Source organism: Balaenoptera acutorostrata, chromosome 4, assembly GCF_949987535.1.
Source record: "Balaenoptera acutorostrata chromosome 4, mBalAcu1.1, whole genome shotgun sequence".
Classification (NCBI taxonomy): Eukaryota; Metazoa; Chordata; class Mammalia; order Artiodactyla; family Balaenopteridae; genus Balaenoptera; species Balaenoptera acutorostrata.
The window spans coordinates 80,524,805-80,543,029 of NC_080067.1; the positions used below are offsets into that span (position 1 = coordinate 80,524,805).

At 46.4% G+C, this 18,225-nt stretch overlaps 1 protein-coding gene across 4 annotated transcripts in view; it reads left to right on the forward strand.

Moving 5' to 3' along the window:
• Positions 1-18,225, forward strand: part of HEG1 (heart development protein with EGF like domains 1) — an 83,271-nt gene that overhangs the window by 24,408 nt on the left and 40,638 nt on the right. For 3 of the 4 annotated variants that reach the window (XM_057545337.1, XM_057545338.1, XM_057545336.1), the window contains exons 2-7: positions 855-1,142; positions 2,841-3,140; positions 9,390-9,743; positions 10,868-11,215; positions 14,489-14,785; positions 15,421-16,776. In XM_057545337.1, coding sequence (XP_057401320.1) covers positions 855-1,142; positions 2,841-3,140; positions 9,390-9,743; positions 10,868-11,215; positions 14,489-14,785; positions 15,421-16,776 — 2,943 coding nt within the window. The remainder of the gene's footprint in view (positions 1-854; positions 1,143-2,840; positions 3,141-9,389; positions 9,744-10,867; positions 11,216-14,488; positions 14,786-15,420; positions 16,777-18,225) is intronic. The other variant, XM_057545339.1, reaches the window with a different exon arrangement.

An 18,225-nucleotide genomic window follows, 5' to 3' on the forward strand; every position in this document is an offset into this window, starting at 1 on the left:
GAGAACCATTGCTCTAGAATTGCACTGTCCATATAGCAGCCACTAGCCACATGTGGCTAGCGTGCTCTTGAAGTGTGGCCAGCAAAATACTCTCTGGATTTTAAAGGTTTAATACCAAAAAAAGAATGCAAAATATCTCAGTAATTTTTATGTCAATTACATATTGAAGTACCATTTTGAATATGTTGGAGTAAATAAAATATTTATTAAAGTTAATTTCACCCATTTCTTTTTACTTTTAAAAATGTGGCTACTACAGAATTTAAAGTTACCTACGTGGCTTGCATTTGTGGCTTACTTTATACATCTCTTGGACAGGGCTGATCTAGAAGATAACTTGCTCCTTTGGGATTGTGTGTGTGTGTGTGTGCGTGTGCATGTGCGTATGATATTTTGAGTTGAACTGTAGGTTCTGCCTGCAGCCTTTACTGGTCCGATGGTTGGCCATTTTTGCCTGACTCGTATAGATAGAAGTGACTTCATTCATCCCTGCAGAGCTTTCTCAACAGCCCCAGATCCTAAGCAGAAAGAAAAATATCATTCCCAAATGGGAAAATAAAAACGGGTTTTTTCAAGGACCCATGTGATCAGCAATAACTTCAAATTGGTCTCTTTCTATCCATTTTCCTCACTTATTCCACTTATTATAAAACTTAACCCTATATAGTATTGTTGCTTCATAATTTCTTCCCCTGGATTGCAAGAATAATTACTGTTGGAAAAAAGAAAGGTGAGATCATTCTCCTTGAATCCACTTCTGCACTGATATATCTGCTCATATACCTTTTCTGAAGGTTTACTTCTCTTTTCAGAAGCCAACAAGTCCTCACTGATCCATTTTCCTATTGTTTCAGCTGCTGTAAAAAACCACTGGCTAGAAAGCAACACTGAACAACTCCACACAGAAAATATTACCTTTGATCAGAATCAAGTGGACTTTTCAACAGTGGTCTCCAAAGAGGATGTGATGGTTCCGACCCCCAGGAAGAGCCACGCTTCTTCAGATGCTCCAGAAAACTTCACTCCACAAACTGAAACAGCAGCTACAGGAAGAAGTGACTCTTCAAGGAGGACAGATTTCACCATTTCCCCTGTGGGGCCTGAGAGAGCAGCCGCTCTGACTTCCCAGAGCAGCACCTTAGGTGAGTTTATGCTGATGACAGTCATGTCATGCATGTATGTCCAGTCCTGGAAAACCTAATGTCTGCTGGTCTCTGCCTTCCCCCATCCTGAGCCGCAGTGCTCGGCCAAGGGTCCTGGGCCGGGGTGAACCAGACCTGTGCCTTGGGCTCCACCTGTGGCTCTCTGTGGTTAATTGAGTTGTAAGCCTAGACCAGGTGAGGGTGCAGTTTTGCTGAGTGGCCTGACCAGTGCCATGGAATCTACATTCCATGGCCAGACTGAATCCACACAACATCAGCGGTCCTGCCACACGCTGCAGTCTCCTAGGTACCGGGTCTGGTGGGCTGCTTGGCTGCGTGTTTGTGTTAATGTAGCTCAGATGGCTGTTCTCGCTGCGGTCCGCACAGCTCTGTGGTTTGCCATTTTCAGCAAAGGATTTCAAGAAGGGGCTGGGGCTGGATGAGCAAGATTTGATTGAGGAAGGGAAGACAAAGAAAGCTAGCACCAACTGGGTACCTACGCTATACCAACATGTCTCTCAATTCTCACAGCAAGTGGTGAGGTCACATTACTCTCATTTCAGGAATTGGGAAACTGAAGCTAGAGAAATTAATCAATCCAACGTGTGTAGGTCAAACAGGTTTCAGAGCTGAGATTTGGCCTAAGCCTGTATATCTGAGCGAGGTGGGAAGGGTGGCTGAGGAGTGGGATGCCTGGACCATATGAGCAAAGATACAGAGGAAGGAAGAGAAGTGTGGCCCCTTCGTGGGTGGCAAGGCCAGCAGCCTCCCTCGGAGCAGACATAAGTCACACACAGAGGAGAGGAGCAGCGGGTAGGACAGTCATGTGGGTGGGGTTAGGCACAATTACTGAGGACTTTGAAAACCAAGCAGTTTTGATTCGGTGTGGTGGGAAAAGTCACTGGAGGTTTTTGAACAGGCAGTGACATGATTAAAGTGAATTTGGGCAGGGTTCACTTAGCACGTGGGTGTAAGATGTCTGGGGTGAGAGATGGGGCAGAAGGAACCTGGAGTCCAGGGGACCACCCAGGCAGACACAGAAATCCAGATACCAGGTGCTAACATGTGGCCTGCTGGCCTCAGGGATGGAGAGGAAGGGATTGGTAAAGACTTGATAAAATCGATACAGCTTGGTGATGTGATGGCCTAAAAGTAGAGGCTGAAGCCATCAAAGATAACCCCATGGTTTCACACCCTAGTGATGGGAGGTCTGGTTGGGGGACTCAGTTCTGTAAAGAGTACATAGGACAGTATTTTAAGTTCCATTCGTGAATGATGGATATAGAGCTTAGAAACTGCACGTGATGCGGCCTGGGTTTGTTGGTCATCCAGATAGTGGAAATTTTGTTTATGTTAAATTCAAGTAAATTCTGGGACCAACTTTGTGGAATGTGAGTGATGAGTCATGATGATCAGAAGCCGACCTCTGGTTCTTTATCCTCTGATACTTAGCTTCATTGTGCCCCTTTGCTGATAATTTTACCACAAAATGCAGAATCTTTGTTTGTGAGCTCTGAAAACAGTCTTTGTCTTGGTTTGTGGTCTCTCCTTCAGGAGGTGATTTTTCATAGAATGAACAATGGCTCCTAATTTCTTCTCGTGTCTATTTTATAGAGGTCAGAGGTGAGCCCACTCAAAGATTGTTCAGACATTTGGAAGTCTGCTGGTGGAATTTTAATTGTTGCTGTCTGCTTTCAGCCTTGGGAAGGCGTCACCCGCCGTCCAGCAGTTCTGGGTCAGGAGGAAGAACCGCTCCTCCTCACACGGAAAGCGGAACATCCTGGGGTTCCCCGGCAAGGGGGCAGGGGCTCCCTGAAGAAGTGACTGTGCACACCCAAGTGGCTGCCACTTCAGTTTTGACCCAGTCTTCTCTTCCTGCTGTGGAGGGGGGAGGAGAGACCACACTCCCCAGGCAGAGAAATTCCTCAGGACCAGAGCTCTCCTGGCTGCCTCTTTCCAGGACACCGGCTTACTTCTCTCCCTCAGACCAGTCCGCATGTGAGTACTGCTATCCCAGCTGCACCCTCTGAAGTCATTCGGAATAGAAATAAATGGCCCCGGATCGCCAGCTAGTTACCGCTCATCACAGGGGCCAAAGGGAAAGGACTTTAAGCACCAATGCAAAGTGTTGGTTCAAAGTACAACCTGCCCAATTTATCTCAGTGTTGAAGTTCATGTTTAAAGTGTATTTTAAAATGTATTTTCTTTAACTGTATAAGGAGGAAAATAATAGTTGGTCTGGTGGCTGCTCTAGGCCTTTCCGTCCACCAACCCCTGCTTTTCCCGTCTCCCCACACATACACACATACACACATAACAGAGACTGAGTGCGGCTGGTGTGTGGTCTTGCACAAGGGGCCACGTTCTGGGGTGAATGAAATGGTGAACATTGTTTCATTTGATGAGGAGTTATATTTGTATTCCTTCATTATTGCAAAAATGTTTCTTTCAATGGCAAAGATAACATAGATAGACATTTTTCTGTCTCATCAGTTCAAAAAAACTATACAGGCAGGTGTTTGCAAGACTGCAGCAGTGGAGCACTGGCCTCTCTGCGTTCCAACCCCTAGTCATCAGTTACGTCTCTGCGCAGGCCTTCCATCTCCACTGAGCCTTTTGTCAACCCTCTGAGCCTCTGTGCCATGTACCTTGTCACACCAGCTTGTCTGATGCCTTCTACCCAGAGAGACTGTAATCTGCCTGAAGACACAGATTGTGTTTATTACTTCTCTTAGGTTCCCCTGCCCCACAATGAGGTAAAGTTGATGAGTAAGGAGATGAACATGTACCCAAATATGACAGGGGTCATCCAGCCACAGGCCAGTGTTGGAAACTCTGCCCACTGTTTCTCTTTTCCAAGGTTTTATACCGAGCCTGTGCATGCTTCTTGTGTTTTCATCTCCATGCCATGGGGAGCAGGACAGAGAGGGTTGGAAATATTCTTGGGAAATAGGTGGCTTCAGAAATTGCCATTTCAAAATTTTCATAGGTCAGAGGTTTTTAGAAGTACTTTACAAGACTAGGGGTTCAGGTTTATGTCATCAAAGCAAAAACAGAACCCAGAGGTCCTTTCTGGAATGCCTGTTTAAAGCAGCCCATTCCCCTTCCATATACTCTGTATACAGTTTCCTGCTGACTGGGTATATATATAATTTATGATTCATATTTTTAGGAGATTGGTTTTTAAGATTATTAAACATTGGTTAGATAGGATAAAAGCTACGATCCTTTCCAGCTTCAAAGTTCTGTGGTTCAGTGGTTTATAATCAGCTTTATGAAATGGTGGAAAGGAAGCATTTTCTAGGAAGCTAAACTTGATTCTGCTCAGGGTCATTTAATATTTATACTTTATTTTTTTTTTTTTTTTAATATTTATACTTTAAATTCAACCCACTACTGTGGTATATATACTGTGGTATATTTGAAAATCAGCCTACGTTTCCAACTACCGGCCTTGACTCTGTAGTCACCTATACTTTTTAACATGAAAAAAATAATTAGCCCTCCCATTCCTTGAGCATTCATTCTTTTAGAACCTTATACTTTTAATTTTTGAAGAGTTCTACCATATCGCTCCTCTTCCTTGAGTTTCACTGAGCATTTCTATTTCTTCTTAGTGAACTGGATGTCCTGTGCTAGGTAGGGTCCCACCTCCCTCTTAGATACTGGAGGGCGCTTTGTGTGCTGTTAAATGAGGGGATAGCCAGGCATCCAGGACTGTCTGGATCTAGCCTGACAGCCCCTGCTCTCCTCCCTGCAGGGATGCAGAGGGGACATGAACGAGGATCCGAAGCCACATGGGAAACGAAGCTCTGCTTTACTTTTAATGCTGGGCCGGTACCTTCTACCCTGTTAACCAGAGCTCTGGTGTACCTCCTACCTCCCCTAAAATCCAAATCTTGAGATTTAGATTTTCTGAGCACAGGATCTAGGAGCGCTAGGCATGCAGGCAAGAGTGCTGAGAAAGCCAGCAGGACTTGCCCGAGGCAGACCGGGAGTCACCCAGCCCAACTGGCCTCTCTGTAGGGAATCGAAGCCAAGAGGGAGTGGGGTAGGGGCACGTGCTTTGTGACACTTGGCTGCTCTGTCCAGTAGTAAACGTGACCCAGTGAAAGTCCTGGCACTTGGACCAGTCAGATGAGTGATGCTTCTCACTAGGTGAGCGCTAGGATTCCAGCCAGGAGCCTGGCCTGGGGAGGATGGGAGTCCTTATTTGAAACATGAAGGGATTAGACCAGTTGATCCTAAAGATCCTTTCTAGTTCCAGCATCTGTTATTCCAGACACATCAGCCTTTGTATTCGGTGACTCCTTTCACTTCTCATTCTGCTACATAGAAACATACACACAGCACAACCTCTTCTGAGGCTCAGGTAGTCAGGGTTACCTGCTTCCAAAAATAAATTGCATGCTAATAAATGTATGTGTTAAAGCAGGTAAAAGCCCAGACAGCTAACTCAGATTTTAAAAAAAGAGATCGGAAGCTGTTTGAAATTATTTTGCTTGCTGCTTTAGATCTTTTGTTGCTTTTTTCCCTTCTGTACTTTTTACATTTTCTATAATGACCATGTACTATTTGATAATTAGGGGGAAAAGTAAGCAAAGCAACTAATAGGGAAAAAAGTTATCTTTTAAAGGCAAAAAGAGATATGTGTATGTTGAATTATGTGAAAATGGCTACAATTGAGCACTGAATTTAGTACTGAGCTTCCTGGAAGCCAGGGCACAAAGGGAAACCAGGTGAGGCATGATATTATTGTCAGATAAAGTGAGTATACAATTTCATCCATAGGCTTCAGTGTTTTGGGGGCAGTACATTCTAAGAGGAGTATTTATATAAGGAATGTTGAGGCTCATAACGGAAAATGCCTTCAATTGCTGTTTTGTGGAAACTGTGCTGATGTTCTTTAAAAGGTGATATTTTCTGTCGATGCTCAATAGGAGCTGAGGGCGTAATAATGGATCTCAACTCATGGAAGTGTTTCTATGGGTAGCTGAGCTAATGTGGTCCAGGTAAATTGCTTCGCGGTGATTTCACTTTGTAAAGGAAGCGGATATAAATAACTCAGAAGGTTGTAGATTTAGCATATCTTTCCCAAATATCAGCCGCTCCTGCCAGATTTTTGGCAAGTTCTGGATAGCAGCCAAGCCAAGGGTGAGCTCTGTGATGCATGCCTGAGGCTCCAGTATGTTGTGTTGTGATGGGAAAGTGACCCATATAGTTTTCTCAGAGGAGTAGGCGTTCTTTTCACCTCCTATTATAAAGATTAGGGAATTTAGTTTTTTTCTGCTCCCTAATGGATGGTCTTCCCATTTTTGAATGGCTGCTTCAAGGGTAGAAAATGAGCAAGGAAAGGCAATTATTAAATAATCAATAGTGCTGGTCTGCTGATTAGAAACATGGTACATTTCACCCTAGATGTATTTAGCAGGCGCTCATTTAGTAACGTAAGTGGTGACTGTAGGTTAGTTTGAGCAAGCATTTTCTCTTTTTATTAAGAAGCACCAGCTCTGCAGAAGTATTCACACTGCTTCCTAGCTTTACTGTGAGGACTGAACAAGATTATAGATATAAAGTACTTACTTAGCACAATATATGGAGGTGTACATGAAGTAGTGGCATATCGTAATTGGTTAGTAAAAGGCAGAGCTTTTAATACTGATGATAATGAGATGGTGAAGCAGTGTTCCACAGAGCCCTCAGGGTCAGGGAAAACCTAGCCGTTTTCCTTTTGTGACTTCCAGCAGTTGTGACTTTTACAATTGTATTTCTGAGGCCATTGCTCTGCTGGACGGGTGTTCATGCCGAGTCCAATAAAACCTCACTGTGCATTGAATTGATGAAATAATGCAATTTACTGGGCATAAAAGTGTTTTGAAAGAGCACTCAGCAATCTGATGAGGCTGTAATTGGTGGATATAGATGGTGACTCTGATGAAGTTAGGCCTGAGAAGCTAAGCGGGCAAGTGAGGATTTGGGGCATGTTTGTGTTGTGCTTTCCTTTTTTTATACTGAAACTTTTTTGTTTGTTTGTTTGTTTGGAGCAGAGAAAGGTTTATCGCAGGGTCAAGCAAGGAGAATGGGTGGCTTGTGCTCAAAAACTCCAGGTCCATTTGTTTTTGTTTTTAAGTAGGTATGGCTATAGGATGAAACTATTTTTGTGTCCAGGTCTTTATATTCCCATGTTTTTTTGTTTTTTGTTTTTTTTTTAAATTTATTTATTTATTTATTTTTGGCTGCGTTAGGTCTTCGTTGCTGCGCGCGGGCTTTCTCCAGTTGCGGCGAGCGGGGGCCACTCTTTGTTGAGGTGCGCGGGTCTCTCATTGCGGTGGCTTTCCTTGTTTCGGAGCACGGGCTCTAGAGCGCAGGCTCAGTAGTTGTGGCGCACGGGCTTAGTTGCTCTGCGGCATGTGGGATCCTCCTGGACCAGGGCTCGAACCCATGTCCCCTGCATTAGCAGGCTGATTTCCCAACCACTGCGCCACCAGGGAAGCCCATATTCCCATGTTTTAATTACTAGTTTTATGGATTGCCTGCATCTTCCTTGTCTCCATGAAGGTCCAGTGACCAGACCTGCGGCCTATGTTCTAGGTACACCTGGTTCTATGGTTTTGTGCAAAGGTGAAAAGAACCTTTCTGTTTCCTGTGCTCTCCCTATATGTGTATATTTGATATTTATTTGTGCTTTTGGTCATGACTGCACATTGGACTTATCTTCAGGGAACCGTTTATAATGAGAACTTTATTTTTTACTTTCCTGAGTCATAATTAACAATTTGAAACCTTTCATTATATAAGTATAGAGAGTACTTTTTAAAAAAATTTTGGCTTAAAAAGAAAAAAAAGCACTCTTCCTTCTTACCTTTGGATCTTGCCCACTCACCAAGCTTTCCCGCAGTTTATTCCTGTTTGGAATGAAGATTTCAATGTGCCCTTCTGGAGGTCATTTCTCAGGGTGTCCTTTGGAAGGTTCTTTGTGGAAGGGAGCCACCAGCAAGCCACAGTACTTCTGCAGAGCACACTGCACATTTTGACCAGTGGTGTATTTCAGTTCTTGAGGTTCTTGACAATTGATCCAGTGTCTGCCATCCATTTCATCAGAAAAGCTGTCTCGACCTGGAGTCCCTGACCTCCTGGAGTAGTATGTGAGCTCGAGAGCTGGTCTCCCAAGCCTAATGAGCTAACTATAGTAATGGAGCCTGTTGCTTTTGGATGGAATTAAATCAAATCAGTGGGGTAACAATCAGTATCTCCTGCTGATTAGAAGCTCTGTTACTTAATAAATGCAGCTCGGTTAATAGTCTTTCAAAACATAAGGTTTACTATGGCCATGAGGTGGGGAATAATAAAGAACACTTGATGGTGGCAAGGCTGGGAATTACTATTCTAGGCCAGCATTGTTCTGACTGTGGTCTGCAGATCCCTAGGCCTCCTCAGTGGTGACTGGGCCCCCTGCAAGGCACCCACTTTGATTCATTTTTATGTATGGGTTTTTTTTTTAAATTATTTATTTTATTTATTTATGTTTGGCTGCATTGGGTCTTCTTGCTGTGGGCTTTCTCTAGTTGCAACGAGCAGGGGCTACTCTTCGTTGCACTGCGCAGGCTTCTCATTGCGGTGGCTTCTCTTGTTGCGGAGCACGGGCTCTAGGCGCACGGGCTTCAGTAGTCATGGCATGCGGGCTCAGTAGTTGTGGCTCGCGGGCTCTAGAGCGCAGGCTCAGTAGTTGTGGCGTACGGGCTTAGTTGCTCCGCAGCATGTGGGATCTTCCCGGACCAGGGCTTGAACCCGTGTCCCCTGCATTGGCAGGTGGATTCTCAACCACTGCGCCACCAGGGAAGCCCATATGTGTGGGTTTTAATCTATAATAGCATTTGAACAAAAGGGTTACACTGCTAAAACAAAAGAAAACAAATCCTGCACCTTGTTACAATGGTCTGTCCTGTGTAAGTAATAAAGTGGGATTCAAGAGCAGAAGTCTTTAGCTTCCTCTATAAAGACAAATGCAAATCATGTCTAGAGGCTTTCTCCTGTCTTCCTCTTAGCTTGATCTGAAGCTTTTATCGTGCTCGGTGAAGGACCTCATGCTTCTCCACTTAGCTCTGTGAGGAGAGGGCGGACGAGTGTGTTATGTGTGTTTATCTATTAGATCCACCTTATCTATATTCATCTACTGAAATGTAATTAACATCATTTGTATCCAGATACACCCCAACTAATCTTGAAGCATATTTTCTTCCATTTTAGCTTCTGGAAGTACGGAGGATTTAAACAACTCCACTGCTGTCCACAGCCCCTCGGTCAGTGGGACAAAGAGTGTCCATGTTGCTGCCACGTTCCCCGACGGTGTCCCAAGGACGCTCCAGTCTTTAGCCATCAGTCCAGGACCTCTAAATGAGACAGAGCGTTTCCCTGAGGACTCTGAAATGACCACAACTTCAGCATCAGTCCATTCTTCACCCTCTGAGGCAGGGTGGAGAAGAAACAGTGGAGTAGTCAGGAGCCCAGGGGATGGGGAACTCACTGAGCCATCCACGGAAAATGGAGTTGACCTTACGTCTTCCAAGGTCTCAGGGGAATTTTGGCAGAATGATTCCCCAAGTAAGTCTTTGATCTTTATTTGATTTATTATGGACATTTTTAAATTGTTGCATTTTCTCAAGGAATCACTTTAAGACCATTTGCAACCTTTAAAAAAAAAAACCACTGTGTTCTTGAATAACACCATCTCCTTTATCTGGTATACCACATTATCTCATTTTGATTTTCATCCTCATGACAATGTTGTGAAATTAGTCAAACAGGTGTCATTCCTCCTGCGTTCTTGTAGATGAGGAAACTGAGGTTCAGCGGGTTTAAGTAGTGAGTGCGTGGTCTTTAGCTCACTCACCACAGAGTTGAGACCCCCGCCTTGAGCTCCCACTGCTGGTGCATCTTGTCACTCTGCAGCATATCTTCAAACTGAGAGCTGGCCTGTTCTTTAAAGCTAGCTTCAGTTATCTTACGTACAGATCATCTTTACAAAGAAAATGTGCAGATATAAACATACTCCCTAAATTCATGGTTTTAGTGTACTGCCTATAGTTGATTTTTTGTTTGCTCTACTTCAAAATTAGAATAATCTTTTTTAAAAAAAAAAATCTATTTATTTATTTGGCCGCACCGGGTCTTAGTTGCAGCATGTGAGATCTTCGTTGTGGTGTGCGGGATCTTTTTAGTTGCGGCATGCGGGATCTAGTTCCCTGACCAGGGATGGAACCCAGGCCCCCTGCACTGGGAGCACAGAGTCTTAACTGCTGGACCACCAGGGAAGTCCCCCAAATTAGTTTTATTAATAATAGAACTGTCTTAGAAAAATGCTCTAAGCACAATATTTGGGCACATTGTATTTGATGGACATAACAGCATACTCACTGGCTCATACCACCCCATGTTTTTGGGGAAAGAGAATAAAACACTCAAGCCTATAAGTTACTCTGCTTTGCACATACTGTTTAAAAGCTCCTGTCTTCACCAATTTTTGTTTTTAGTATTGATCTCTTACTGACACTGAAGAGTTTTGAAATAATTATTTAGAACCTGAAAATGCACGTCAGGTTGCACGTACAGTAAATACTATACAAGGTCCTTGCAAAGGGTACCTTCTCCTAGGGAGGACTCGTGTCTCGGTTGTGGAGGGATCTCTCTTGCATCCATGTGATGGCCTTTTCTCTCTGACCTTTCAGCCTCCAGAGGACACCAACTCGCCAGCAGCTCTGGTGCGGGGAGTGGCAGCCCCGTGTCTCAGACAGCGACTGTGTCTCGGTCAGTCCCGCCGGCAAGAGGTGGAGGGAGCACTGCTCGCTGGTTCTTGACCGACAGCGAGCCGTTCGCAAACGCGACCGGAAGCTCCACTTCCCATCCTGAGGTTGTGAACGCTTCAGATTTGACCCGGTTTTCAGCCTCCGCCCCACAGTCTCGAGGAAGTGACCCAGCGCCTGGTGAGAGGAACTACTCTGAACCGGCCACCGACTCCTTGTCTTCATCCTCCTCAGAAAGCCTGGGCTCCTCGGCACCACGCGGAGAGCGCTCCAGTGAGTCTCCGTTCACGGAACCGCACCCCGCGGACGGTGGAGGGGTGCCTGGGCTGCGATCTTCTGCCGCGTTAATGAAATAGCTCCGTGGGCCCCTCATTGTTCCCGGGCCATCCTTCTAGCTGGTTGATACCGATATCCCTGTATATCCCCCAGTTCTTCTGTTCCATCTCCAAGATGCTGCTGTTGGCACGTGCCCCTCCCACGCACAGCTCGGGGACTTCTCTGCCGTGTCCTTCCACACGGTATAGCGCCCCCGCCCCCCGCCGTACCCCCATGCCTGCCGCGATCACACAGCTTCTGGAAGGTGAAAGTATCACCTTCTCGTGAGTGGTTGTTCACCCCAGGTCTGGGCTTTCATCGAGAGAAATTCTCCTTTCACCCCCTTTTAAACGGCTTTATTGAGATATAATGCACATTCTATACAATTCACCCACTTAAAGTGTACAGTTCAGTGGGTTTTAGTATATTGACAAAGTTGGGCAACCATCACCACTATCTAATGCCAGAACATTTTCATCACCCCCAAAAAACTCTGAGCTCATGAGCAGTCTCTCCCCATTCTCTGCTATGCCCAGCCTCTGACATCCACTAATTTACTTTTTGTCTTTATGGACTTGCCTCTTCTAGACGTTTCTTATACATGGAATCATACAATATGTGGCCTTTTGTATTTTTCACTTAGCATCATGTTTTCAAGGTTCATCCACATTGCAGCATGTCAGTGCTTCGTTCCTTTGTATAGCCAAATACTATTCCATCGTATGGATGTACCACATTTTGTTTATGCTTTTATCCATTATTGGATGGGTGGGTTGTTCCCACCTTCTGGCTATTATGAATAGTACTGTTGTGAACATTCAGGTACAAGTTTTTGTGTGCTCCTGGAATTGCCAGGTTATATGGTAGCTCTATTTCTGACCTTTGAGGAACTGCCAAACTGTTTTCCAGAGTGACTGCACCGTTTTATATTCCCACCAGCAAAGTACGAGGGTTCCAGTTTCTTAACACCTTTACCACCACTTGTTATCGTCCAGCTTTTTTGATTCTAACCATCTTAGTGGGTGTGAACTGGTGTCTCAAGTGGTGTTGGTGTGCAGTTTTCCCCGCTAACTAATGATGGTGAGCATCTTTTCATGTGCTCATTGACCATTTGTATATCTTCTTTGGAAAAGTCTATTTAGATCTTTTGACGGCTTTTAAATTGGGTTATTTTTCTTTCTTTAATTGCACTGTAAGAGTTCTTTGTATATTCTGGGTACTCGTCCTTTATCAGAGATACGATTTGCAGACATTTTCTCCCATTCTGTGGGTTGTCTTTTCACTTCCTTGATGTTGTCATCTGCAGCACAAATTTTTTAATTTTGATGAAGTCCAATCTATCAATTTGAGAAAGCTTTTCCTTTGATACTCCTTTTTAATAATGTTTTTGGAAAATATTTAAAAACAATTCTCAACAGCCTTATCAATGTAATTGTATGCTGACTAAAGCAAAAATGCAGTAACTTTTCATATAAGCTTATAATAGGTTTAAATTCTTACTTCTCCACCATTCATAATAGCAGCTCTTTTCCCCCGCTATTAGTACCCTAATTGATGAGGAAAATTAACATTTATCACTACTGATGTGATGTGGAAAAGCGTACACTTTATCGTAAAGAATACCACATGTATGGGTGGAGGCTATTTGTGTTCTTTTATGTCTGTGAATGGAAAACACACTATCTGTCTCCTAAGCACAAGGAATCCTTTCCGCCCTACCCCTGTGGCACTCAGAATTTTTGCCATCTCAGACCAGGAGCTCATGTCTCATAGCCTTTACCTCTTCCATCTCTTCAGTACCCTGCACTCTGCAGTCAGAGTGCAGTTGATTGGTGTGGAAAATGTGATCTCAGTGTGAGTGGACCTTGGGGTTCAGTTCTAAAGCACCAGATAAGGAACAGCCTCGTTCCTGAAACTACCTCACTCTGGGTTAACATAATGCTTTCTCTCTTTTCCTCTGAATAGCCCACAGCTGACTGATTCTGCCATCCAGCTTTCAGAGTTCTTGGTTCGTTCCTTTTTCTGGGTTCAAATGCAGCCCCTCTGTTTCAGGGCATGACTTTCCCCTGTGTTAAGTCTGTCAGCCTGACAGGGTTGTTGGCCTAAGTCTTGTGTAACAGAGCCCCAACCATCATTGTCCGTCCCAGCCCTGTCCTCTTTGCCAGGGAAATTGTGCTCGGGTACACTCAACTCTCCAGCCTCTCCTGGCGGACTTTCTGTGGGTCTCTTAAGTCCTGCTGCCTGGGTCAGACCACATCTGTGACTGGGTCCTGGCTTTCTCAGTGCTGCCCCAGGTCACTGTGTGTCCCTGTCCCCATTCCTGTCTGTCAGTTAATGCAAACCTATCATGAAGAGAACCTACACTCAGCTTTGTATCCATTTTCCACCAAGGTAGGTCCATGGGGTGTCAAGGGCTAGACTGGTCTGGGAATAAGAATCAGAAAAGAGCCTGTTTGTCTCATTAGATCCAGATATGTAGGCCAAGAAGAATTGGACCTCATTTCCATCATTTCTGAAAAGAAGGATTTATTTGATAATTTAATATAATAATCTAAGATTCTTTAAGTTTATAGCATAAAACATATACCCAAGAAAGGAGGAAAAGGATACTTATTCATGTGTCACCTGTCCGTGTTCCATCCCTACCAAGGAAATAAAACATATACATTTAAAAAAAAAAAAAAACAAGCCCACCCGTAACCTCCGACCACAATGCCATTTCTCACTGATGTGCTAGGGTGAAGAACTACACTATAGAATGACAGACACTATAGAGCGACAGGCCCTGTGTCGGTCGTGTATCGCTGGTCCTACCAGGAGGTAAAAGCCTTCCAGGTGATACTGGCCTCCCTCCCAGGCCTTGTCGGGTCTAAAGCCCCAGCAGGGTTGTTAGTCTTTTGCCCACTGTTCACCTCTCCCACTGCCACCACCAATTTCCCTGACATAAACACTATTTATTATGTTATCACCGAGCAGAAATACCGTATCAATCCTGTTCACTAAGTAATAAACCTTCCCATAAATCCAAGCCACCTGAACAGCAACGCTGACCCCCACACTGCTTCCTGAGGTTTCGGTCGCTGGTACCTTTGCAAGAACAACACACATTTTGGGTTTTCACCTTGTCAGTTTCAAATAAAAACACTGAGAAAGCGTAGGGAAGCGTCTGGCTCACACAGCCCAGCTCCACGCCCCGAGTGACCGGCCCTCCCCTTCTTGGCCCTCTCGCAGCCACCGAAGACAGTCCTGAGCTGGCCGTCAGTTCCGAAGTGGAGGAGGGCGCTTCTGAGGGGGCGCCCGGAGCCCGCGCTCACAGCCCGCACACCTGGGCTACTTTCACTGGAGTCGGAGAGCGCACGCTGCGATCTCTCACCAAGGGCAGCACGACTCCTGGGGATGTGGGGCGCTCAGCAGCGACGCCCAGAGACGCGGAGCGCCCCACTCAGCGGGGGAACGTGGCGGCGACCTGGGATGCCCACCCGGTCTCGGGTTCACTGGCAGCCTCGCGAGTCCTCGGAGGTGACGGAGGTGAGGGGCAGGATCTCTTGCCACATTCCCTCAGCTCATCTGTCAATTTGCTTGTGATCCTAGAGTGATTGAGTTTGCTGTCGACCCAGAAAGTGCCTTACCGGCTCCCTGAGAAGAGGACTTTCCGGGTTCTCCCACCTCCCCAACACTTGCCCCAGGCATTTGCGGTGCTGTCTGCCAGGATGCTTGCAATAAAGAAACCTGGCCATGTTGTGGCTTAGGCCAGTCTCCTGGGAAAGAAATATCTCATTGTACAGAATGGAAAGTTGGGAGGGTTTTCCTTTTTCCATTTAGGCATAACAATTGTTCTATTTGGGGTCTTAAGAGCTTTTCAGATACTAATTTGCTTTCATCAAAAAAGGCCTGTGGAAGGAATCCGGACCTGTTCCCTATTCTTCGGCCCCTGGCCCCTCTTCTCTTTTATTACCGTTTCCCCTGCTGCCGCTGTGCTCCTCACAGGAGGGCAGGTCCGCTCACTGCGGACTCAAACCCTGCCTGCCTCCCCGTACTGTCTCTATCCAGAGAAAGTGTGTCACCCCCAGGCGTTCAAGGGTGGGACGCTGAAAGTCTGTCTCATAGTGCAGGTTCACAGATGTCCGTTCAGTTTGACCTAACTTTGGTTTTTCCCTTTGCAGTCACTGGAATGAGCTACGATGCAGTGAGTGGCACCCACCCTGAACATGGGGCGTCCAGTGACTACACAGCCCACACCTACGTCTCGGCTCCTTTCACCAAAGGGGAGCGGGCACTGCTGTCCATTGCAGACCACAGCTCATCCTTGGACGTAAGGGAGAGTTCCACCTCTTCTGTTAAGATCTCAGGCTCTTTGCATTCAGACTCTTCTTCCCCTTCTCAGGCTCAGACAGAGAGAAGCAACGTCTCATCCCACGGTGGGGAATACGCTCAGTCTTCCACTGAGGCACTAGTTCTGCGCACGGCCAGCCCTCCATCCCGCACACCCACCGTTAATATGCTGACCACTCTGGTTCTTCTGGACCCGGATGCTGAATCTGTTGGTGATACGTCATTGTCTTCTTCGTCAGGGCCCCCCTTGCCCCAGCCCTCAGTGTCACAGCCCTACCGGTTCTCGTCATCCTTGCCATCGGCCAGGGCCTCCACTCACCCACCGCAGTCCGCCCCTGATGTGCCCACACCTTCGTCTTCCTCGCCACCACCCTCACTAGTATCCCTGACAGCATCTGCCCCTGTCTCGCCGTCTGTCTCACAGACAGTCCTCCCACCTTCATCTTCTACCCTGGTCCTGCCCAAGGCAAGGGACACTCCTGTGACTTCAGCTTGGACGTCGATAATGGCATCATCCGTGGCAACGCTCCCCAGCAGTCAAACAGCAGATCCTAAGAACCAGAGCAGCCCACACCTTGAGAAGATCGTTACGGAATCAAAGCCACAGAGCCTGGAGACTGTGCCCGTGGAGGCCACGGAAACTGTAACAGTGAGGTCTACTCTGGGGATCCGTTCGCCCCTGGCCTTAACGGAGTCCTCCGCTGAGCAAACCCTTCCAGCCACGAGCACCAGCTTAGCCCAGACGTCTCCAGCTTTGGTAGCTACCACTCTCCAGACCTCTCATCCCCCCGCGCCCAGCCCCCAACCCCCGTCAAGCACAGCATCTCTGACGGGTGGTCCTACCACAGTACAGACAGTGGCTGGAAAACGGCTCCCGCCAACCAGTCCTGAAATTCTAGTGGTACGCACCTCAACAGAAGGTGCCGTCACCACAGAAAGGAACCCAGTGAATAGAGATGCTGCCACCGGATCGATCGCCCTGCCCAGTGCGCCCACGTCAGCAGAAGAATGGACCACGGGGCTTGCCCCTACAGAAGAGCACAGCCTGGCTTCACGTTTTCTCAGAACATCTCCTTCCCCCCAAAGCACACCTGTTTCTACAGCTAAGGTGTTGACATCTACATCGACCACCTTCACTGCTCAGAGCAGCACCCAGTCGTCCACAGCCCCGTCATCTCCAGCCTCAGGTAGGACACAGTCACACAAGCACACTGAGACCGCACGGGGCTCGGGGTGGCTGGTATCCGCCATAGGACAGGGTCTGCTTTGTGATCTCAGATACTTTCTGTTGAAGCACTTAAATCAGAAAAGAATGTCACGGTGACAGTTTCCTCACCCCTGAGTTTCAGAATTCTTCCTGGAGAAAGAGGAGAGGATGCCGTTGGCCATGTGTGACATCAGTAGTAGTGCCATTGTAACTTGTAATGCCCTGTAATTGCAAGAGCTTTTCAAGCATGCCTTTAACTCTAGCAAGGCCAGAGTGGGGTAGTGAAGCAGGCCTGAAGGGTGGAAAACTGGAGTCAAGAGGCTTTAGGTGGCCTGTCTGAGACACAGAGTGAGCGGGTGCCTGCTCCCGGATCAGGGCCACGAGCTTCTGAGTTAGTCAGCCAGCCCCCCAGTCACTGGGGAAACTTCTCTTGATCCAGGGGAGCCCAGGCTCCTTTGTCTCCCTAAGATTATGATGTCAGTGGATAAATGTGGGTGGAGAGATGTGTTCAGTGAGAGGATGATGAACTAACCTTTCCCATAGTGACTGTGTGACATTTCCCTTGAGGTTATATATCTTTATATCCATGTTGAAGTTGCTGGGACAAGGGAAATAAAGCCATCCACATGATTCTTTATCACTTAAGGAAAGGTAGAAGGAAGTAGGATGATACCTCCTTTGATGTCAGGGTCAAAATTTGCTGGATATTTAGCTTGTCCAGACTCAGGAAAGGAAAACTCCTGTTGGTGAAGGGGTGAAATGGGGACTGAAGGGAGGAGGGGAGAAGGGAAGGGAGTTAGAAGCAGAGTTCCAACCAGGCAGCCATCATCCAGCTCGTGGTTGGAGGGCCATGGACCCCACGCAGCCCCGCAGAGCCCTGATGCATTGGTGCCCCCTTCATGCCAGTGGTCCGAGCATTGCTGGGAAATGGAAACTGGCTCCTTCTTCTGGCAAGTTTGGGATCCCTGCTTCAGGACTCACAGGCTTCATTTCCAGCTGCCAAATATACTCCAATACCAGGTAGAACATAATTCACAAGTGTCCCTTAAAGCCAATTATAGCCATTGCAGTGATAACTATAGGTGAGTATTAGGAACATTGTTACTGGCTGTTGCTGTGTGTTTTGTGACAGAGTCCATGGGTGCAGTGTTTGTACATATAGGTGCTATGCTCATGCAGGTGATCTTAGGTAGATATGAAGTAGCAATGAGGAGCAGGGACACCATCTTCAGGTTTAGCCCATTTGTCTTCAGGGTTATTCTGGAGTAAGAACTCTTGACTTCTGCCTTCTCTTTCTCATTCTACCACTGACTTTTCTCCTTGGAGATGATTTTTCTCCTTCTGTTATGAGTTTTGGCTTTTCTAAATGTGCTTTAGAAACCTTTATTAGGCAGTTATTGTATAACTGTAGCATGACAAGGCCAGTTAT